This window comes from Oncorhynchus masou, chromosome 23 (assembly GCF_036934945.1).
Source record: "Oncorhynchus masou masou isolate Uvic2021 chromosome 23, UVic_Omas_1.1, whole genome shotgun sequence".
Classification (NCBI taxonomy): Eukaryota; Metazoa; Chordata; class Actinopteri; order Salmoniformes; family Salmonidae; genus Oncorhynchus; species Oncorhynchus masou.
The window spans coordinates 42,166,280-42,189,986 of NC_088234.1; the positions used below are offsets into that span (position 1 = coordinate 42,166,280).

Below are 23,707 nucleotides of genomic sequence, written 5' to 3' on the forward strand. Positions count from 1 at the left end.
AATCACTGTTTATTTTTCGAAGTTATACTTTGTATTTGTGGTTTGATTACGGGTTCCATCTTGACGAGGCTTTGAGATTGTTGACTTGGATATATATATTACTACAAATTCAGACGAGCATAACTGGTTTAAAAACATGGGAGCTCTATGCTGCTAATGCTTACTACTACTGCTTCAAGTGTGTACTTCCCACCTTACTTTTCCCTTTTCTGTACTAATAACTAAATCTTATTAAACATAGTTGTATGATGCTGTGAAACATTGTCGTCTTTTGCATGGCCTCCTTTTCCACCTTTCTCTCATCCCTTGCATTTGTGCTTGACTTTGTGTGACTGGAATGGAACGATGTGAAGTGAGAAAAGCAACGTATCAAGAGAACTATACTGAACAAAAATAAATGCAACGTGCAACAATTTTTAAGCTTTTGAGTTACAGTTCATATAAGAATCTGTCAACTTAGATTAGGGCCTAATGCATTTATTTATGGGTTTCACATGACTGGGCAGGGGTGCAGCCTTGGGTGGGCAAAAAGGGCATTATTACAGCCAAATAATCCTTAAGTTTCATCAGCTGTCTGGGTGGCTGGTCTCATATGACTCAGCAGATGAAGAAGCCGGATGTGGAGGTCCTGGGCTGGCATGGTTACACGTGGTCTGCAGTCTGCACTTGTGAGGCTGGTTGGCTTATGGTAGAGAAATGAACATTACATTCTCAGGCAACAGCTCTGGTGGACGTTCCTGCAATCATAATGCATGTTGCCTCAACTTGAGACATCTGTGGCATTGTGTTGCCTGACAAAACTGCACATTTTAGTGGCCTTTTGTCCCCAGCGCCTGTGTAATGATCAAGGAGAGGGATTACATTTAGGTCATTAGGGGTTTAGCAGCATTTAGAATGTGTATGCAAGTTAAACTGTAGTTGTGCTTTTGCCATAAGCACCTACTAATCTGACATGTTATTAAATCACAAGTCTTCAAAAGGGTTGACCAATTTGCACCATTGTTCTTGACAACTCTTTCAAGCACTCCCTTTTCCATGCTGTTTGTGCATGTTCAGTGATCCATAATCTAGAACTGTCCCTCCGTGCAGCAGAAACCATCATATTACATGTAGTAGGTGTCTGAGGAACGGTACCACACCCAACCTGCTTCAACAGATAAAATAATTGAGAAATCCAGCCTTATTCCCTTGCTGGTAAGGGGCTGATGCAGCAACAGATTATACCTGGTGACATGCGTCTTGTGCCCACATTCTTTTTCTACAGGTATAGAGACACAATACATTGTGATCTGATCTTCCTGACCACCTCCGGAGGTAGTTGGGGATGCGTTGTCTGGATATCGTACGAGTGTAGACGGATCGGTGACCGCTGATAACTGCAGATGCTTGAAACGAAAACCGACTGCATTAACGAGTACTGTACGCAACATAGGCAATTGAGTTCTAATTTGCTAATTGTCATCTGTCAAATTTGTCCTTAAATACATTTCATGTGTTAGTGCACTGAGTAAGTGCCAAAAGGTGATAATAGATTTCTCTAGAGCTGATCCGTCAACAGTATTGGCAGTTAATTGTAAAGTAAAAAGGTACGATTTGAATGAGAACCGACTGCATTAACGAGTACTGTACGCAACATAGGCAATTGAGTTCTAATTTGCTAATTGTCATCTGTCAAATTGCGACTTGCGACTGTTCTCTCTGCGTAGTGTTTTGGGCAGCGCCTGTTGCAACTTCTGCCGTTGTAGGAGCAATCCATCGCTATCGGATCATTGACAGATGGCGTCAATGTAAATAAATAAAGGGGATTTTTGAAAGGAAGTCAAATAATTGACATACAGGGAGGGACCAGGAACAATGCACACGTGACATTTTAATACAATGTGAACAATATCGGGACAAAAGACACGAGCACCATGTATAAGCAGAGCTTCAGATGCCTCACACATTACCGTCATCTGTCGGACACTGATCGTTACAGCCTCTAGTAAGGTTATGATGCAGATTATGACCTATGGTGCCTTTTTGAGAGTAAAGGGAATCTGGATTCACAAAGTACCAGATGTGCAGCAGCAATGTGTCTGAAACGTTTGGTAGTCAGAAGTTCATGTAAGCAACTAGCACTAGTTTTCCCATCACCTCAGACTAAAGCTACAGTATCACTGACATGGTATAGTCATCTTTACTTTCTCTTGCTTTTCAACCTCATGCTGCGCCTCAAATGGTCCCGATCCACTTTCCACTCAGAGCTAATCTCAGTGCCATCATTCCTAAATGCAAGGACACCCTCTACTGGCCGTGTTCAACATAGGAATGCAGTCTATGGGGACAGTGCTGGACGCACAACACAGGACGCCCGCTGAAAGCTCTAGAATTTATTATAACTATCAGTTTCAACAAGGAGCAACAATTACAGAAATATTTACAGGTCTGCATTTCCTTAAAACTCGTCCCCTTGTTTCAGGTTGGTCCCCGCGGTGTAAGTCCCTGTGAGGCAGTTCCATTTCGAGTGACATTTCACAAGGTTGGGGACGAGCAGCGCCGGCCACGGCTTTTCCAATCCTGTGCCAGGCCAGCCAACTGATCCATACAGAGTTCTATGTGGGCGAGAAAGGTCAAGTGAATGTGCTTACACAGGACATGTGTGGGGAGACTAGCGCCACCTGGAGGTGGTATAAAACACCCCAAAACACCCCTTCTAGCCAGTAGTCACAGTGCAATCCAGTAACCAGCTATAAAGAGCCGGCACTCTGGTGTGTGCGCACGTGTTCCTTTAAGACGTCTCCCCCTCTCCTTTCCTCCAGTCAAACATCTTGTTTTTGCCTATACAGTCAATATAACACTGGTAGTCCTCTAAAAGTGGGTGTGGGAGTGCTTTAAGACTTCAGTTTAGAAGGCGGACCGCCACGGGGCTGGAGTGGTCTCTGGGCCAGTCCCATCTTGCTGCTCCACTGTACAGGCAGTCTTAAGGAGAGACTAGATGACCCTGCTCCTCTGTTCCCCCGGAACGGGAGGGCACACAGGACTAAAGGTGGGAAGGCTGTCTAGGTAAGTGGGCTTTGGGGTGGGAGAATACTGGGGAAGCCATGGGGATAACCAGAATCAGACTGGCAGACAGCACTGAGCCCTGGATGGTTTAGCCTGGCTGGGTAAGTGAGGCTAGTGGAGCGAGTGCATGAAGCTGTCCAGGTTGTATTCGGTTTCGTACTGCTGCTGGTCCCACAGGTCCCCCAGGCCGTCCAGCACGTTCTTAATGGAGGCTTTCCCTCCAGAGGACGACTCGCCCTTATCATCCTTCCCATCCTAGACGGAGAGAGACAGGTTAGAGGGATCGAAACATACACACACTGGACAGGCGACACTGGTTAAATAGATGTGTGTGAAAGAGTAGAATGACTAACACAGAAGAGGGAGGGGTGCGGGTGTATAAGTGTGTGTGTACCCAAGCGAGCGCTACTGACCTTGTCCAAGGTGAAGAGATTGAGAAGCTGGTCGGTGCCCATACTCTGCAGACTGGCGTTCTCCTGGCTGATGACAGTGTTGGCGATGCTCATCTTGAACTTCTGCAGGCCCATGATCTTCTCCTCCAGGGTGCCACGCGTGATCAGACGATACACGTTCACTACGCGTTTCTGCAAGAGGAGACACACCGTTGCAGAAATGTGGCACTACGTCAGGACCGCCAACCGGACAAGCCTGTGCGCATGTCTGAGATGAACTACGTTGCAGTTAGGACTGCACAGAATCAAGACGAGTGATTCTGAAGCCTCGGCTTACTCAAAATTGATCCACTCAAACACGTTTTTTTTTTTGCCTGATTCACGCCGTAAGGCCCGAACCAAACCACACTCTGCTGGCCTGGATATTTTACATACAGAGGCAGTAGTTTACCTGTCCTATCCTGTGTGCACGGTCCATGGCCTGTAGGTCTCTCATAGGGTTCCAGTCGTGTTCCACAAACACCACCGTGTCAGCGCCGGTCAGGTTCAGACCCAGACCGCCCACGTGGGTGGTGAGCAGCAGCACGTCTATGGAGGGGTCGTTGTTGAACCTGAGAGCGAGCGTGACAGAGCACCGTAGAGAAAGACAGCGAGAGAAGGACAGTGCCACTCAATTTAGATGAGGTTTGTGAGTGACACGTCAGCAAAGGCGGCAAGACTGTGCCATAGTCTGGTGTAGCAGTCTAAAAGCTTCTGACTACACATAAACCCCCCCCCCCGGCGATGTAGGTTCCAGCCTCAGCTCAGCCTACTGCCTGAGCCCAATAGCGGTCCCTCAAACTACTTCTAAGGGGTCCCGTCCTAAAAAACAAATAACACTACTGATGATAGTTTGACACCAACGCCATGCATTGTTTTGTCACACACAGGACCCAAAGACTCCCTCCATGCTCCTCCCTTCTCACCTGGAGACGATGGAGTGGCGCAGGCCAGTCGGGACGCTGCCGTCCAGTCGCAGGTAGGTGACGGCGGGCAGCTGGGGCTTGAGCAGGTCGTGCTCCACGATGTCCAGCATGCTCTTCAGCTGACAGAAGATCAGCACTCTGTGCGGGGCCACCACCGCCTCTGTGCCCTCCGCTGAGCCGCTGCTGCCCAGACCACAGTCTAACAACAACTGGAATAGGGGGATGGGGCTCAGTATAACAACTTACTCACAGGGGTGTTTTTATCTGTAGGGGTTGAGTAGTATGGAGTAGGAGGTATCTGCACCTCACTCCACTACAATCCCAATAACTGCCACTTCTGGAACAGAGAAGATTTGGGGGACAGGAATAGGATGGTACGTGAAGGCAGAGAGGGGAATAGGGGTGGTGCGTGGCTGATATTGGGGTCAGGAATGGGGAATGAGTGGCACCTAGAGGTAGGGTATAGGGGTACCTGTTTGAGAGCTGAGAGTTTGGGCGAGTGCTGGATGTCTCGGAGGCTGGAGTGTTGTGCTGCCAGCTGGTCTGTGATGCGCTTGTACTCCGGGTGCTGTGGCAGCAGTACCAGGCCTGGGTGGTTACACAGCTTCCGCAAGTACTGCAGAGCCTGGAGAGGGAAGAGGATGTAAATAACAAATACCAAGTACGGTGAATACACACACATTTAAAAGATATAATAACAATTTGGTGGGTGATTCTATTTTGTCCTATTATACGCATGTGTGAAATGTGTGCTGCGTTGGTGCAGCAGTCTAAGGCAGCGTTTCCCAAACTCGGTCCTGGGGCCACCCCCGAGTGCACGTTTAGATTTTTGCCCTAGCACTACACAGCTAATTCCAGTAAACAAACTCATCATCAAGCTTTGATTATTTGAATCAGCTGTGTAGTGCTAGAGACACCCTCGGAGAGTGGGGGTCACGGCCGGAGTGAGTCTGCCATTATCAACGGCGGCCCTGAAGAAATGGCAGTTAAGTTCCTTGCTCAAGTGCACAGACAGATTTTTCACCTTGTCGATTCTGGAATTTGAACTAGCAACCTGTCGGTTACTGACCCAAAACAATGCTAAGCTACCTGCCACCTACCTGCAGTCACATACATTGACCTGTGTGTGTGTGTGTTTACCTGGAACACGTGGCCCGTGGCCTTCAGCTTGGGCTTCTCCTCTTCGTGGATGGAGGCTGTAGAGATGGTGTCCTCCACACTGACCTTGGCCCGAGACTTGGCAAAGTCCTCATACAGCTGAACCTGCAGACAGAGAGCGAGACGACGTGTTTAAGGGGATCAGTTTGAGCAAGGTGAGGCGCAGAATGACTCATCTTAAATCATATAATGAGTAATTTGGGATTTTAGGCCATCACAACAGAGGTAAGCTGCTGCTGTTCTCTTCATATAAAGAGACCGTCTATGTGACGTTATAACAGCGGTTCAGAGGTTTCCTAATGTACCTGTAGAGGGCTGAGGTTGCAGTAGTAGTCCTGGATGATCTTGGGGGGCAGGTCCTGCAGCACGTCCTTCTTCATTCTCCTCAAGAGGAAGGGCAGCACCTGGCGATGCAGCGCCTCCATGGCCAGGACCCCTAGAGAGGAGGAGCGGAACAGTCACCACAAGAAACAAAAACACACCACCATCGGTGTCAGATTTGTCGGGATTGTATTTGTTCTGTCATGGGAAAATCAAGTGTCGCAATGTCGTCACAACCACAGTGCCAAATGAACAAGACCCAGCTTCCGTGCGCTCATCGTTAGGCATTCACAACTGGTGATTACACCAACATCAGAACAGAGACAAATCGGATCTTACCGGCCTCCTGCTCGCGTGACGAGCTCTTGGCGTCACGGCTGGCCAGGATGGGCTTGCCGTAGCGGGCAGCAAACTGGCGCTCTGTGCCCAGGAAACCGGGCATGAGGAAGTCAAAGAGCGACCACAGCTCCAGAACATTATTCTGAGGAGAGGCGGCAGAGGGAGAGAAAGTGAGAGAGTTGTATTAACACGGAAATAAACACTGAGACTTGAAAGTAGTCCGACTGCTTGGACTGAACTCTTCTATGAAGGCTACAGCGGCAGACTGCACAATAGGCATTCACAGAGTCTAACGTACGTCACCATTAATGTCACACAGGCTTGGCATAATGTCCTCATTTCATCCACTAATACTACACCCGTCAATGTAAAAACAATACGGCCAACCGCCCCACAGAGTGGAGGAAGGAATCATTAGGCCAGTATAGAGAAATGATTAGGCAACATTGATCTGATGCAGTGAGCACAGAACATTAACAAGCTCAAGAGGATCACGGTCTTACAATAAAGTTTAGTAAAGAAAGACGCTAAAGACAAAAACAAACACACTGGAACAGATTCATTCCCACTGCAGACGCCTTTGCTCATTCTTTACTGACTTTTTAAAAAAAGATCCCGAGTGGCGCAGCGGTCTAAGGCACTGCATCTCAGTGCAAGAGGCGTCACTACAGGCCCTGGTTCGAATCCAGGCTGTATCACATCCAGCCGTGATTGGGAGTCCCGTAGGGTGGAGCACAATTGGCCCAGCGTCATTGTAATTACGAATTTGTTCTTAACTGACTTGCCTACTTAAATAAAAGGTTCAATTAAAAAATATATTTAATAATCGGCTGAAGAAAATGCCCCCCACCTGGATGGGCGTTCCTGATAGGATGACTCGGAAGTTGGCCGCCAACTGCTTAATGGCTTTAGAGAGCTTGGTCTTCCCGTTCTTGATCACATGGCCCTCGTCGAGGATACAGTAATTGAATTTTATATTCCTGAAAATTAAAAATGGTATATACTATTTATAAAAATGACATCCACCATCCTAAAGATATATTTTTTTAATTTCAATAAATCACCTAAAAAAGTCTATGTCGTTTCGTACAACATCGTAGGAGGCTACTACTAGGTTGTGCTTTTTCACTTGATGCTGTAACCTGCAAAAGAAAAAATTTATTATTTTAACCTCGTAATAATTTAAACAAATGATGATGCCGTGTTCTCCTATGCAATCTCTGTGGTGGAATCGTGTGTATGTTTGGGTGGGTGAGGGTCGGTCTAGGGGTCTTACCGTGCTCGCTCCGTGGGGGGTCCTGTGTAGTGCAGGGGGTTCAGGTACTCGTCGGTGCAGAACTTGCCCACCTCGTCCACCCAGTGACCCGTCAGGGTGGGGGGGCACACCACCAGAGAGGGCAGGGGGGTGCAGTCTGCTGCCTTGGTCTTGGCATACTCCTGTGCCCTGCACACAATTAATAGAACTCTTAACAACAGAGGAGCCTCCAATGTGCTGACGGTGTTTAAAGTCAAACCGTGGACACGTTCCAGGACGACTACATTGCAGTTGCCTGCCACATTTCACAACGCCTGGATAGGCATTTAATCCAATCAAGCTTTATTTATATAGCACATTTCGGGCATGGATGAAACAATGTGTTTCACAGAAAAACAATTAAGAAAAACAACTATTTACTACACAAAAAGACAGAAGAATCTTAATTTGTTCTAAATCTCACAGGCAGCCAGTACCCGTGCTGCAGAATTCTGTATGTTTTGCTCTTGACCAATGGCTTTCTTCGCCTGACCAGACAGGAGAGTATTACAGTAGTCAAGCCTGCTTGTAATAAAAGCATGGATGAGTCTCTATCAGCCAAAGAGAGAAACAACTGCCCCGTGGCAATGTTCTGCAGGTGGTAAAAATCTATTTTGGACACACACACACACACACACACACACACACACACACACACACACACACACACACACACACACACACACACACACACACACACACAGTGTGATTGGAGTTCAAAATCTAAAATTACACCTAGGTTTTTCACCTTCACTGCCTGTGAATTAAAATGTGCAGCCAGATTCTCTCTCTATGCTTTGGCTCCAACAATAAGTGCCTCGTTCTTGTCCGAGGCACTGGAAGAAGTTGTGAGTCATCAAAGTATTTCAAATCACCAATAGTCTCATTTCTGTGGAGCTAAAATCCCCTGGTGACACAGAAATGTAAAGTTGTGTATCGTCTGAGTAGCAGTGGAAATCAATGCCGTGCTTGCCAAGGGGTAACATACAGTGGATTTGGAAAGTATTCAGACCCCTTGACTTTCACATTTTGTTACGTTAGTCTTATTCTAAAAAAAAACTGGTTTAGAAATGTTTGCACATGTATAAAACAAATACCTTATTCACATAAGTATTCAGACCTTTTGCTATGAGACTTGAAATTGCATCCTGTTTCTATTGATCATCCTTGAGATGTTTCTACAACTTGGAGTCCATCTGTTGGTAAATTCAATTGATTGGACATGATTTGGAAAGGCACTAACCAGTCTATATAAGATACCACAGTTGACAGTGCATGTCAGAGCAAAAACCAAGGCATGAGGTCAAAAGGAATTGTCCGTAGAGCTCAGAGACAGGATTGTGTCGAGGTACATATCTGGAGAAGGGCACCAAAACCTTTCTGCAGCACTGAAAGTCCCCAAGAACACAGTAGCCTTCATCATTCTTAAATGGAAGAAGTTTTGAACCACCAAGACTCTTCCTAGAGCTGGGCACCCGGCCAAACTGAGCAATCGGGGGAGAAGGACCTTGGTCAGAACTTGATGGTCACTGACAGAGCTCCAGAGTTCCTCTGTGGAGATGGGAGAACCTTCCAGGAGGAGAACCCTCTCTGCAGGACTCCACCAAATCAGGCCTTTATGGTAGAGAAGGAAGCCACTCTTCAGTAAAAAGGCACATGACAGCCCGCTTGGAGTTTGCCAAAAGGCACAGACTTTCAGAACATGACAAACAAGATTCTCTGGTCTGATGAAACCAAGATTGAACTCTTTGGCCTGAATCCCAAGTGTCACATCTGGAGGAAACCTGGCATCATCTCTATGGTGAAGCATGGTGGTGGTAGCATCATGCTGTGGGGATGGTTTCAGCGGCAGGGACTGGGAGACTAGTCAGGATCGAGGGAAAGATGAACGGAGCAAAGTACAGCGAGATCCTTGATGAAAACCTGCTCCCGAGCACTCAGACTGGTTCACCTTCCAACAGGACAACAACCCTAAGCACACAGCTAAGACAATGCAGGTGTAGTTTGGGACAAGTCTCGGAATGTCCTTAAGTGGCCCAGCCAGAGCCCGATCGAACATCTCTGGAGAGACCTGAAAATAGCTGTGCATCAATGCTTCCCATCCAACCTGACAGAGCTTGAGAGGATCTGCAGAGAAGAATGGGAGAAACTCCCCAAATACAGGTGGCAAGCCTGTAGAGCCATAACCAAAGACTCAAGGTGGTCATCGCTGCCAAAGGTGCTTCAACAAAGTACTGAGTAAAGGGTCTGAATACTTACGTGAATGTGATATTTCAGTTTATTTTTCATAAATATGCAAAAATGTATAAAAAAATGTTTTTTTTGCTTTGTCATTACGGAGTATTGTGTGTAGATTGAGACACACAAAAAAACGTCTCCATTTTAGAATAAGGCTGTAACCAAACAAAATGTAAAAGAGGTCAAGGATCTGAATACTTTCCGAATGCACTGTATATCAAACCTCGCATCAGGTCTTGCTTGACTCACACCCAGCCTAATGATTGGGATCTGATCTCTGAAACGCATCACATTTAATATGTGGAGGAAAGTTCAGACTTGCGGGGGAAGGATTTATCTGGCCATCAATGGCAGAGAAGAACACTCGAATGATTCTGATTATTAGTGATTAATGTCCGAAAAATTTGTCATATATGCCAAGATGCGCTCGCAGAATATCATAATTGACCAGCAACTGACTTTCCCACTTCCGCTCTGCTTTGATTTGGCCTCTTTTCAACCTTACAGGAGCTACGGCGTCAATGGTTGCCCTTAGTTTGCTATTAAAGTGAACTAAATCATCACAAGAGGAAGGCAGAATAGGTGATGGCGTGTTGTTCATATACACTCAAAAACCTGTAGCAACTTCAGAGGTGAGATCGTGTTTCTCAATAAGGTGTTCAGTATTACCCTGTGCAATGGGGAACAAGGTGGTAGTACAAATACAGTGGAGATCAGATAAGACAACATCAACAAGAGGATGTGTCAATAGAAAGCCCCTTGGTGATAACCAGGTTCAGAGCATGGCTGCAGCTATGGGTGGGTCCAGTGACATGTTGGATGAAGTCCATAGAGTCCGAAATTAAATCCAAAATTAAATTGCCTTGAGAGTCCATCTTTGTCAACATGAATATAAAAAAAAAAAAAACGCATAACAATGATTTTTATCATAGTTGAAGGACAATAGTTCAAAGAAATCAGGAAATGAAATGGGGCAGTGCTTTTGATGGCCAATGCAGAGTTATAGTCAGCACTGGTGGCTGACATTTAAACAGTATAGCATGATGCTCAGGATACTTACAAAAGTCACCAAACTAAATGTCCTTACAGCTGAGAGTATTATTAATTTAAAAAAAAAATAGAGGCTGTCACCCCACCCTTTTCTGAGAGTATGAAAAGCTGTAGTCTGGGGGGGGCTTCAATAAGAGTAGAACTACAATCCGAAGACAGCCATGTTTCAGTGAGAAACATGCAACCAATTTTGCGCTCCGCAATGAGGTCATTCACAAGAAAGGTTTTAACTAGTGATTGCTAGTTTAAAAAATGTCAAAGCTCCATATTCAATGAGTGTGGGCCACTTGAGGTAACCAATGGAAAAACGACCAAATGACTAACGTTACAACCAGGTTTTCTGAAAGTCTCCAATGTATCATCTACCATTCTGATAAGTGTGTATAAACTCACTAGAAGGCAGAGTTAAAGGAACATAAATTAGGTTACAATAACCATAGTGCCATTTCCACGGGAGTTGATAAGGTTTCCAAGTCCTCCGTTGCTTATTCTGACAGGGAGCACTGCCAGACCCTGTCCGTCTCTAAAACGGTTTGCCATGTTGCTGGAAATATTCCTATAAACCCTGCAGTTAGGGTGAAATCCAGTCTCTTAAAAAGTGCCGGTTGCTCCTACAGCAAATCGAAGTTGTCACAAAAGGAGACGTTCCTGTTCTCGCAAGGTTCCTTCGGGTACTCCTTTAGGGCAACGAGTCGGCTGAAACGTTCCGAACCCCTTTGATAGCACGGGAGGGGGCCATTATTCTCTCCCCTGTGCTAGCGAGGGTGCTACAATTTTTTGTGTAGCACTCCCTCAGATCACCTAAAGCGAAGGTCGTTAAAACCTGTGTCATTAATGGAGTAGTTGGCCAAAATTGTTTGGCAGGAGCGAGTTGATGTCATGGAAACAGGCTCCTGTGTGACAGTGGTCTTTGGGTCGGTCCACAGACTGTAGGCAAGTCAAAATCTCTCACCATTGAGCTGCCCACAATGATGGTGGTTGTGATGGAATCTGATGGTTAATTAAGGAAGAGGGAGAGCAGGATGGGACTGCCTCAGGCAGGGGGGGATGGAGGCTTCGAGGGAGGCTAGCTTGATTCTTCTCACCAGCAACAGTGGATGGCGTCGGAAAACCCCAGGAAGGTGGCGGCTGGCCCGAGACCCTTCTGTCTTGAGTCAGCGATTTGTTGAACTGGGGTGGCCATGTGGGAGGGTGCCACTGGCTGTTGGTATATTCCCAGGATCCGTGTTGACTCCCGGGCTGGTAGGTCTGTATCAAGCAGGGTAAAGCTGTTTGATAGCTGAATCGGATCTTCTCGGATATATGAAGGGGGGCCAGACTGCCTCCCTGATCTTCTACGGCTTGCGAGATCCAGTCGCCAATGGGCCGCAGAGTTGAGCTTGGGACAGATCAACGCCGCCCGACTCAGACAGCTTTGCTATAGGAGGCATTTAAAAACAGATTCGGTTTGCCTGGGCTACACTAAGAAAATAGGTAATCCGTTTCTGGTGCATATAGGGCAGGCCAATCCCTGTCCATTTGACAGTTCCACAATCTTGTGATTGTGTGGAAATCAAAACACCTAAAGCATTTGTGCCCAGCCGTGGGGGGGAAAAAACATTGGTGGGCTTGCACGGCTAGCAGCTAACTGCTACTTAAGAGGATTCCGGGACCCAAACCTGCAGTCCCAGCCGTAAAGGCTAACCGCGTCACGGAATTCAATAAAACTTCAAATGAAAAAATATTTGATGTAAACTATTTCATAAAAAATAAACCAAGTGTAGAACAGTACACTGTTCTGTTGCGTGGTCTGATGACGTCTGGTAACCATATATGATATAGCAATCTGATGCCCGACTGCACAGTCGACAACATGGCATGCAACCGTTGGTTGATGCATGCAGTGCAAATGCAATATAGTCGTGTGTTTGTGTGTTCATGCAGTTAAGTACCTGAGGTAGTGGTCCCCAGCAAGGATGCAGATGGACTGCAGGGTCTTGCCCAGGCCCATGTCGTCACACAGGATACCATGCAGCTTGTACTTATTCAGGAAGGACAGCCAGTTCACTCCATCCTGGAAAGATCAGAAGTTATTGAAACGGTCCATCAAATTAGTCATTTTAATAACCTTATCAATCACATTCTGCATACTAGCTATGGCAGGGAGGGACAATGACGTGACGCAATGAGCTGTTGCACTGCATTTTATGCCACACCTTGTGAAGTGATGAGTGAAAGAATTCATACAAACATTGTCACTGTGCTGATATTTTGTGTATGACTACATCACAGGCAGAATCACTGATCTACAGATCACTTTCCCATTAGAGAGATGGATGTTGGGCACAAAGCCCAACCCATTCCACCACTTTAAAATGTGTGTTCTGTCCAAAAGTCATTTGTCAGCAGCAGCTGCCCTCCCTGCTACATTTAAAACAAACCCTATTTGTAGAGGCTGGCAGAAAATAACGAGACGGAAGATAAAGTGGAAAGTGCTGAATTGCTTGTAGAGTTATTTAACGAGTTAGCGACAAGGCCATCCCTCATCTTTTAGTCCTGGAGCATATCTGATGAGTAGCGGATCTCTCTCCCTCTCTCTCTGTCACACACACACACACACACACACACACACACACACACACACACACACACACACACACACACACACACACACACACACACACACACACACACACACACACACACACACACACTTTCCAACCCTGTTCCTTGAGAGCTACCGTCCTGTAGATTTTCACTGCAACCCTAATCTACAGCAGCTGAATGCTTCTTGATTAGAGTTGAATCAAGTTATTCAGCCATGGCATTGTAAACATTCTTGTTTGATGAGCTAGCTGCTAGTTGACGTTAGCATAACTAGCTAACTACTTCTGTGCAAATTACGATTTTGGGCTATTATCTAAAGAAATGCCCTTGGAATGCATTTATGGTTGAACTTTCTGTAAATTTTCATTCGAAACGACATGCATAATGGATGTTTGAGCACCACAAGAAACAAGAGAATTCTGAGACCGATGCATCTGCATATTTCCGTTAGGGAACACCTCCTGAAGTGCGCAATAACTCAATTCGCCTTTGCACTTCTAAACAACGTGATTTTTTGAAAGGGAAAAGTCTACAAACAAAATCTACAAAAATAAATATCAAAAAACAGTCCATTCCATTCATAAACAGATTCTAGTTTTGGGAACAGAAAACTATTGAAATCAAAATGTTTCATTGATGACAAAATGTGCTGAACTTCGGCCAAAATCTCCTCTAACTGCCGGCCAGTGGGCTTCCTCTCACTACCATATGTTTGGTAGTGAGAGGAAACGCCAAGCGGATGCTTCACATTCATACATCCGGCAAATTATCTGTCTCATTGTTCCATCTGTGGGTTAGCCATAATTAGTACTTTGTGCTTGTGGTAACTACTGACAACCGCACAGCAGAGCGCATTGTGCTTAAAATGTCAAAGGTTAACTGTGATTAACATGTTAACTTTGACAGCCCTTACAATAATAATCCATTTGACTTTGTTGTATGATAAATCTATTGACAAACTGGGTAAATCAAGGGAAAGCATATTCAATGAACGCATGCATTGAGTTTACTGAGCTTGTTTTGGCAAATGTCAGTAGTGTTTGTCATCTGTAACACATGGAATTGCTTTAAGATGTTCATACCATGGATCATCTAGCTATTGATTTTGAATTTTAGGACCCCCTTTGGTATAAAAAAAATTGTGATAAAATAATGAATTTGGCCTACAACTATAGCCCACAGAAACACATGGAACAACACATTCCAAAAACAGCAAAGACAGTAAAAAGAATTACACATAAGGAATACGATTTAAGTGTCTGTCCTATACCTAGGAGATATAAGAAAGCTCAGGAAATGTGTGTTTTTTGGACGTATTTAACCCCTTATTTTTGCTGGCACAAAACTACCTTCATTTGTTTGTATGGGTTACCTCCAGATGAGTCCTGTGAAACTTGTGGGGGTCATAGAGCAAAACAGAGGACCCCATCATGTTCGTGAGAGTCTTCCCTTTCCATAGAGTCAAACCGTTTCGGACGCTACAGACGTTTGTGAGAATAGCGATTTTCAGGATGTCTGACACACCGCTGTAGCTCTGCCACCTTCCCCCGCAGATGCTGAAGGCCAACATCCCCAGCTCAAATATACATCTAGCTTAAAATTGATGGATTTTGATTATAATGTTACTTAGATTGACGCACAGCTGCATCAATAGACTCTAGGATATAGAGCCAGAGCGAAGACTTGCTGCTAGGCAACAAGCCAGAGTGGAGACTTGCTGCTAGGCAACAAGCCAGAGCGGAGACTTGCTGCTAGGCAACAAGCCAGAGCGGAGACTTGCTGCTAGACAACAAGCCAGAGCGGAGACTTGCTGCTAGGCAACTCAGACGCAAGCTGAAGCAGCGGAGCAGAGAGAGAAAGGAGAAGCATGCAAAAGCTAACAGCTATGCTAGCGACCCAAAACGTGTCAGCATTTCTTTATTGGTTTTCATATCCACCTTCTTTCATTGTCCAAAAGCCAAAGGCAAAATTCTAGTCATATTAACCCATCCTTGTTGTTGCATATTTAGATTTCCCCTCTTTCTAAGTCAACGGAGATGTTTCTCTTAAACCACTCCATCAGGTGCATCTTTTAGAACAATGTTTTCCGGCAAATTGTACGCCTTACGTGGTCTGCTTAATTACAGTAGTTGCACGCTCAATAATATGAGACAATCGGCTCGCTATTGTTGCATGTTTTTAAAGCTTTTAATGACAAATTTCCATTCCTTGTACCCATGCTGGGGCGTTAGGTCACGTGACGTATCGTATCGGGGAGCGCACAATCAGTGGGGCCAGAGTGGTTTTACGCTTCTTCCGACAACCACTTTTCGCTGCAATTTTTTAATATATATATATATATGTATCACTACACAAATCAAATTCTTGGTAACATTTTGCTATGCTGCTGTCAAGATTTCATGCAATCTTCCAATCTCACCTTTGCTAGAGTAGCTATCAGGAAGGTTAGCCACCGCCGCAGACGGTTTTAGAGCAGGTGGGCACAAGAAAAATAAGAGAATGTTGAGTCAAATTACATAAGTTGCTGTTAGAAGCACACTAAAATCCTAAAGTATTACCTCTGGTTAGTACTGTAGCATATGTCTATGACTGATTGCATTAGTAGGGCAAAATAAATAACTTAAGTGGAAAAAGCCTAATTGGTCAATGATTTATTGCGTACAACAGGAAATGTATACAGTACATGTGGATACCGTAAAACTTCAATTAATAGCCCAGGCCTTTATTTGCTTCAATCACTGGACACAACAGGCACTTCGAGACAGATTTCTATTTCCTTAATGCACACAGCTTTGTTCATTTGCATAGTTTATTGTTTATTTCCAGCTTTTTAATCAATTCCTTAATTTCCTGCCCTAATGTGTTATCATTGACACCCTTTTTTTTTTTATTAAGACAAACTTCCTTGACAGAATTTTTATCCTCTGACTGTGCATTTTTCGGCAGTTCTTACTTTCACCACTAGACGGCCAATTTCTTGGGGTCTGTACCCCCGAAGTTGAATTTTTGTGCTTGCCAGTTAGCTATCAGCCAATAGCTAGCAGTTACTTACTGGCGATAAAAACAGCTGATTACCATAATTCAGTAATGACTTGGAAAAGTTATGTAAATGTGACACATCAAACATTAAACCTCGTAAACAAGTCACGGTAACCTCGTAAACAATTCATTTAGGCGTTTATTTAAAACAGGCGTTTATATTGCTGAAATGTGTGCCATTGCCCGGCTAATAAAAATAGGACAAGTGGCTATTTGAGACTCAGTGTTTAATTGAAGTTTTACGGTATGTATACATATTTAATTATATTTCAATTTAACATGCTCATATTATTGTATAACCCTTAAAAATGTCATGTTGATAGGACTTTCCTATCTTGAGATATTTGAGTTTGTTTATTAATCCAAGTCCACTTTTGGTGTCATTTTTGGAAAAGGCTCTGCCATTGACCAGTGCCTTATCTCCTGTGACCTTTTGACCCAGAATTCGTACACACAAATTGTAATATCTCAGCAATGGCAATAGTACTTTCTGTTCAACTAATTTTACTATTTGGACGAATTTAACCGTTTGTTAACCGATTAATGGGGGTTGGTTAGTCGACTGCAAAAATGACTGATATTACCTGTAAGCTAGCTAGCAAAGTTCGCTTTCTGTGAATGCTGAATGTTATTTTGCTAGCTACTTAGCAAGCTACCGGTATCCGTCTTTGTACTGTAGCCTGTATGGACATTGTTTTGCCGAACAGGAAATTCATTTAGGGTTCAACATTTTTGCATTATTCAAGTGTGATAAATGATGTGCAGCATGAGTGGGTAGCAAGATGCAACCTATAAGTTCCTTGAGGAAAGATAGCTTGCAGCAGTTTGACACAATAGGCACAGAGCGCTCGTGCTATAAAGGAGATCTCAGCTGCACCTATAGTCAAGGGCTGTTAGCCGATAGATTATGAAAAGGGCTAATATTGGCCCGACTAATTGTTGGTAGAATTCTAACACCCACAAAATGTAAATGCACACATAAACACACGTAAAAAAAGAATAAAGGCCATGTAAACACACACCTGCTGATACTTGCGGAGCTCAGCCTTGATGGGCACAGGGATCTTGTAGTTCTCCAACTTCCTGCTGTCCAGCAGCTGTTCCATGAAGTGACGCTCTCTGGCCTTCTGGCGAATCAGATCATCCGACATGGTGGGAGGATCCGGGATACCCGCCTAAGATAAAGAATAATAATAAAAAGGCAGACTCAAAACCCTTTTCACACCACTGACCTGAACCAAGCCCAGCTGTCCTTTGCTGACCTGGTTTCACATCCACCATAGTTGCTGGAAATAATGAAAAAAATGTCATCTCTGAGCGCATTACAATTGTGGTCAGCATGATAGTGTGAAAAGGGTGTAAGATATCCAAACAAACATTACCAGGTGCAAAAGCCATGCCTCCAACATTTTTTATTTGGGAGTCAACTGTGTCCGTATAGGAGGTCATTCGGCTGACATTCAGCCGTCCCGATTCTGCAGTGCATCTGATTCCTTTCTCCCACTTAATCTCTCCGATTGAAGTAAACCAATGAACTGACAACACTTAACCGCTTAACCACAGATGTCAATGTCGCCATGAAAAAGAAATGCCCAACTTCATTAGAGTACCCACACACATCCTCCAAATGACAATCACATAAAATATTCAGCATAGGAAAATAAGTGAGATACTGTCCTCTATTGGGCAAAAGGCAAATAACCATATTGCACAGTAGGAAGTAACACCGCAGGTAGCTTGTAAATGGCAGATCTAGCGAGTGTTTGAAATCGACGACACTGCAGTAGGACTGCGCAGAATGACAGATCTACAAATGACCTGGCATCCCAAAAAAAGACTAAATAACTACTCCCAAATAACTACTTGCTAACAAATCTCCTTAAAACATACTGCCTGTGCTGTATTGTTCGGTGTGTGTGTTACCTCCAGTGGTAGCAGGCGGATGAGGGTGGCGAAGCACTGCGTGGCCATGAAACGGACGCTGTCACTGGGGTCACTCATGCGGCCCAGCACCGGCACCACCAGCAGCACAATGTACGGCACGATATCCACATCCAACTGCTCCATCACACCTGGGGGCGGGGGCCAAGGGGTCAAGGACAACCAACCACAAGACACCAACTCCCTTGGTTTCAATGTGGGGTTTTGGGTTCAATTCATGCTGGGGTCACATTTACTACAAAAAAATATGCATGCACTCAATATACTGTTGGATAAAGTGTCTGCTCCATGGCATGTCCCTTTTCTATCTTATTTAAAAACCATTGGTTGGTTGCCCATACGCGGGAACATGTCTGACTGACACGTATGAAGGATACAGGCCATGGCCTCGATGGCCCCCTCCTGCTTAGTGCCATCCTCGATGCACCCCAGCCAGGGCAGCACACATTCCAGGAACAGGTGCATGGTCTCCATGGTAGCGATCTTACTGAGCACACCAACGCAGCGCGCCGCCATGTGACGCACGGCCGTGTACGGGTGCTGCAGACAGGTGAACAGGTGGGGCAGGTGCTCCAACAACTAAAACGCAGAGGGGAAGAACTAAATCAGACAGACAATACAGTAAATGCGGTATTTACAGACATTACGCTCCAAAATCAAAGTTTGCCTGATGTGTTCATGTCAAAGTCCTCTGTTGAGATAAACACACGGCCCAGAACACAAGGTGGTATTTTGGATTGTGGCAGGTGATGTACATGCCACAATTCAAAACACCACCACGTAATTTCCAGATACCTGTGCTCATCTTCACCATTCATTTTGGCTTGAGGCATACATTGCCTTTGGAAAGTATTCAGTCCCCTTGACTTTTCCCCATTTTGTTACATTATAGACTTATTCTAAAATGGATGAAACCCCCCCAAAAATCCTCAGTAATCAGGTTTTGAAATTTTTGCAAATGTATAAAAAAAAAAAAAAAAACCTTATTTACCTAATTATTCAGACCATTTGCTATGAGACACGAAATTCAGCTCAGGGGCATCCCGTTTCCATTGATCATCCTTGAGATGTTTCTACAACTTGATTGGAGTCCATTTGTGGTAAATTCAACTGATTTGACATGATTTGGAAAAGACACACCTGTCTATAAGTCCCAGAGTTGACCGTGCATGTCAGAGCAAAATCCAAGCTACGATGTCGAAGGAATTGTCCGTAAAGCTCCGAGACAGGATTGTGTCGAGAGTACCAACAAAAATGTCTGCAGCATTGAAAGTCCCCAAGAACACAGTGGCCTCCATCATTCTTAAATGGAAGCCGTTTGGATCCACCAAGACTCTTCCTAGAGAAGGCTATCCGGTCAAACTGAGCAAACGGGGAGAAGGGCCTTAATCATGGAGGTGACCAAGAACCCAATGGTCACTCTGACAGAGCTCCAGAGTTCCTCTGTGGAGATGAGAGAACCTTCCAGAAGGACAACCATCTCTGCAGCACCCCACTAATCAGGCCTTTATGTTAGAGATGGAAGCCACTCCTTAGTAAAAGGCACATGACAGCCCGTTCTGAGTTTGCCAAAAGGCACCTCAAGGACTCTCAGACCATGAGAAACAAGATTCTCTGGTCTGATGAAACCAAGACTGAATTCTTTGGCCTGAATGCCAAGCGTCATATCTGGAGGAAACCTGGCACCATCCCTATGGTGAAGCACGGTGGTGGACGCATCATGCTGTGGAGATGTTTTTCAGTGGTAGGCACTGGGAGACTAGTCAGGATCGACGCAAACCTGAACGAAGCAAAGTACAGAGATCCTTGATGAAAACCTGCTCCAGAGTCCTCAGGAACTCACACTGGGGAAACGGTTCTTTTGAGTGGCCCAGCCAGAGCCCGGACTTGAATCCAATCGAACATCTCTGGAGACCTGAAAATAGATGTGCAGCAATGCTCTCCATCCAACCTGAGAGCTTGAGAGGATCTGCAGAGAAGAATGGGTCACACTCCCGAAATACAGGTGTGCCAAACTTGTAGAGTTATACCCAAGAAGACTCAAGGCTGTAATCGCTGCCAAAGGTGCTTCAACAAAGTACTGAGTAAAGGATCCAAGATGGCGTAGCAGCAGGACGTGTGTATTTTTCTTATCCCGTGTAAATAGCCGGTCTTTTTCATATATATCTTAATCTCACTTTCTACTTTCCTGCAACCCGCCTCACCCAATGTGGTACAGATCTGCTATTTTTATTCCTTATAACTGGAACTTCCATAAGGAGCTAACCAGCTAACTAGCTACGAGTCTTTGTTAGCCACGGCTAGCGGTCTTCATCTTTTTCCTCTGTCACCAGCCAGCCACCAGCTAGCCTTAGCTCGGACAACGCCTGCCAGTCTGCACAGCGCGATATCAACCCAGAGCATATCGGACTGCTTTCCTCTACCACATCACCGGATTCCTGCCGCTCTGAATCATTACACCAGATCATCACAACTAGCTAGCTGCAAATGACTGGATACTGTTTGCTAACGACTCTGTCCCGAAGCAAGCACTAGCTAGCATTGAACTAGCCTCGTGCTAGGCCCATATACCAGCTAATTCTAGGGCTACTATACCTCCTTTGCCAACTGGACTGGACCCTTTTTTGTCGACACAGAGCCCCGCCGATCCATCACGACTGGACTGCCGACGTGACTGCCCGATGTGGTCTCAACTAGTAGATGGTTCTACAATGTCGCAGAAGAACAATCTACTAGCCCCGGCCCGCTAGATTTTCTGAACGCTGTATCCCCTGCTCGCCTAGCGTAGTAGTGACTACTGAACAGCACCCTGACTCACCTATTGCTGCTCTTTTGACCCTATGATCACTCTGCTACACAGCTGACTCCCCTGGACTGTTTCAATAACACGGTACCTATTTTTTTTACCTGTCACCCCCAGCCTCGTACTCAGGTCCTGTATGTACCTAACTGATCCGCTCTGCCCATTTCATTGCCATTTATCCGTTGTTGTCTTAGCTCTCCTGATCAACACCTGTGATTGCTTTATGCCTCTCTCGAATGTCAATATGCCTTGTTTACTGCTGTTTTGGCTAGTTCTTATTGTTTTATTTCACTGTAGAGCCCTCATTACCGCTCAAAATGCCTTAGATAGCTCTTTTGTCCCACCCCACACACGTGTAGACCTCACTTGGCTTAACTGGTGCATCCAGAGACGAAACCTCTCTCATTGTCACTCAACGCCTAGGATTACCTCCACTGCACTCACATCCTACCCAACATTTGTCTGTACATTATGCCCTGAATCTATTCTACCACGCCCAGAAATCTGCTCCTTTTATTCTCTGTCCCCAACGCACTAGACGACCAGTTCTTATAGCCTTTAGCTGTACCCTTATCCTACTCCTCCTCTGTTCCTCTGGTGATGTAGAGGTTACCCCAGGCCCTGTAGCCCCCAGTTCCAATCCTATTCCCCAGGCGCTCTCATTTGTTGAGTTCTGTAACCGTAAAATCCCTGGTTTCATGCATGTTAACATCAGAAACCTCCCCCCTAAGTTTGTTTTTTTCACTGCTTTAGCACACTCCGCCAACCCTGATGTCCTAACCGTGTCTGAATCCTGGATTAGGAAGGCCACCAACAATTCTGACATTTCCATCCCCAACTACAACATTTGCTGCCAAGATAGAACAGCCAAAGGGGGTGGAGTTTCAATGGTGCAGGCTATGTCTTGCTATCCAGGTCTGTGCCCAAACAGTTTGAGCTTCTACTTTTAAAAATCAACCTTTCCAGAAATAAGTCTCACTGTTGCCGCTTGTTATAGACCCCCCTCAGCCCCCAGCTGTTCCCTGGTCACCATATGTGAATTACTTGTATCCCATTTATCTTCAGTTTGTACTGTTAGGTGACCTAAACTGGGATATGCTTAACACCTCAGCCATCCTACAATCTAAGCTAGATGCCCTCAATCTCACATAAATTATCAAGGAACCTACCAGGTACAACCCTAAATCCGTAAACACGGGCATCCTCAGATATCATCCTGACCAAACTGCCCTCTAAATACACCTCTACCGTCTTCAACCAGGATCTCAGCGATCACTGCCTTATTGCCTGCGTCCATAATGGGTCCGCGGTCAAACGACCACCCCTCATCACTATCAAACGCTCCCAAAAACACTTCAGCGAGCAGGCCTTTCTAATCGACCTGGCCCGGGTATCCTGGAAGGATGTTGACCTCATTCATAGAGTATACCTGGTTATTCTTTAAAAGTGCTTTCCTCACCATCTTAAATAAGCATGCCCCATTCAAAAACATGTAGAACTAAGAACAGATATAGCCCTTGGTTCACTGCAAACCTGACTGTCTTTGACCAGCATAAAAACATCCTGTGGTGTACTACATTAGCATCGAATAGCCCCCGCGGTTTGCAACTTTTCAGGGAAGTTAGGAACCAATCTACACAGGCAGTTAGGAAGGCAAAGGCTAGCTTTTTCAAACAGAAATTTGCATCCTGTAGCACAAACTCCAAAAGGTTCTGGGACACTGTAAAGTCCATGGAGAATAAGAGCACCTCCTACCAGCTGCCCACTGCACTGAGGCGAGGAAACTCTGTCACCACCGAAAAATCTACGATAATCGAAAAATCGATAAAGCATTTTTCTACGGCTGGCCATGCTTTCCACCTGGCTACTCCTACACCGGACAACAGCTCTGCACCCCCCACAGCAACTTGCCCAAGCCTTCCCCATTTCTCCTTCACCCAAATCCATAAAGCTGATGTTCTGAAAGAGCTGCAAAATCTGGACCCCTAAAAATCAGCTGGGCTAGACCCTCTCTTTCTAAAATTATCTGCCGCAATTCTTGCAAACCCTATTACTAGCCTGTTCAAACTCTCTTTCGTATTGTCTGAGATCCCTAAAGATTGGAAAGCTGCCTCAGTCATCCCCCTCTTCAAAGGGGGAGACACTCTAGACCCAAACCGCTACAGACCTATATCTATCCTACCCTGCCTATCTAAAGTCTTTGAAAGCCAAGTTAACAAACAGATCACTGACCATTTCGAATCCCACTGTACCTTCTCCACTATGCAATCTGGTTTCCGAGCTGGTCATGGGTGCACCTCAGCCATGCTCAAGGTCCTAAACAATATCATATCCGCCATCGATAAAAGACAATATTGTGCAGACGTCTTCATCAACCTGGCCAAGGCTTTTGACTCTGTCAATCACCGCATTCTTATTGGCAGACTCAACAGCCTTAGTTTCTCAAATGACTGCCTCGCCTGGTTCACCAACTACTTCTCAGTAAGAGTTCAGTGTGTCAAATCAGAGGGCATGATGTCTGAACCTCTGGCAGTCT

At 45.3% G+C, this 23,707-nt stretch overlaps 1 protein-coding gene across 1 annotated transcript in view; it reads right to left on the bottom strand.

The window, feature by feature from the left end:
- Positions 1 to 2,357: 2,357 nt before the first annotated feature.
- Positions 2,358 to 23,707, bottom strand: part of LOC135510864 (TATA-binding protein-associated factor 172-like) — a 71,692-nt gene continuing 50,342 nt past the window's right edge. Inside the window, exons 25-39 of the mRNA XM_064932157.1 lie at positions 18,746 to 18,947; positions 18,351 to 18,499; positions 17,450 to 17,602; positions 12,734 to 12,855; positions 7,497 to 7,664; positions 7,285 to 7,362; positions 7,071 to 7,200; positions 6,221 to 6,362; positions 5,866 to 5,996; positions 5,543 to 5,665; positions 4,875 to 5,027; positions 4,403 to 4,611; positions 3,889 to 4,048; positions 3,459 to 3,629; positions 2,358 to 3,300 (exon numbers count right to left, since the gene is read on the bottom strand). Coding sequence (XP_064788229.1) covers positions 3,157 to 3,300; positions 3,459 to 3,629; positions 3,889 to 4,048; positions 4,403 to 4,611; positions 4,875 to 5,027; positions 5,543 to 5,665; positions 5,866 to 5,996; positions 6,221 to 6,362; positions 7,071 to 7,200; positions 7,285 to 7,362; positions 7,497 to 7,664; positions 12,734 to 12,855; positions 17,450 to 17,602; positions 18,351 to 18,499; positions 18,746 to 18,947 — 2,235 coding nt within the window. The 3' untranslated portion in view covers positions 2,358 to 3,156. The remainder of the gene's footprint in view (positions 3,301 to 3,458; positions 3,630 to 3,888; positions 4,049 to 4,402; positions 4,612 to 4,874; positions 5,028 to 5,542; positions 5,666 to 5,865; positions 5,997 to 6,220; positions 6,363 to 7,070; positions 7,201 to 7,284; positions 7,363 to 7,496; positions 7,665 to 12,733; positions 12,856 to 17,449; positions 17,603 to 18,350; positions 18,500 to 18,745; positions 18,948 to 23,707) is intronic.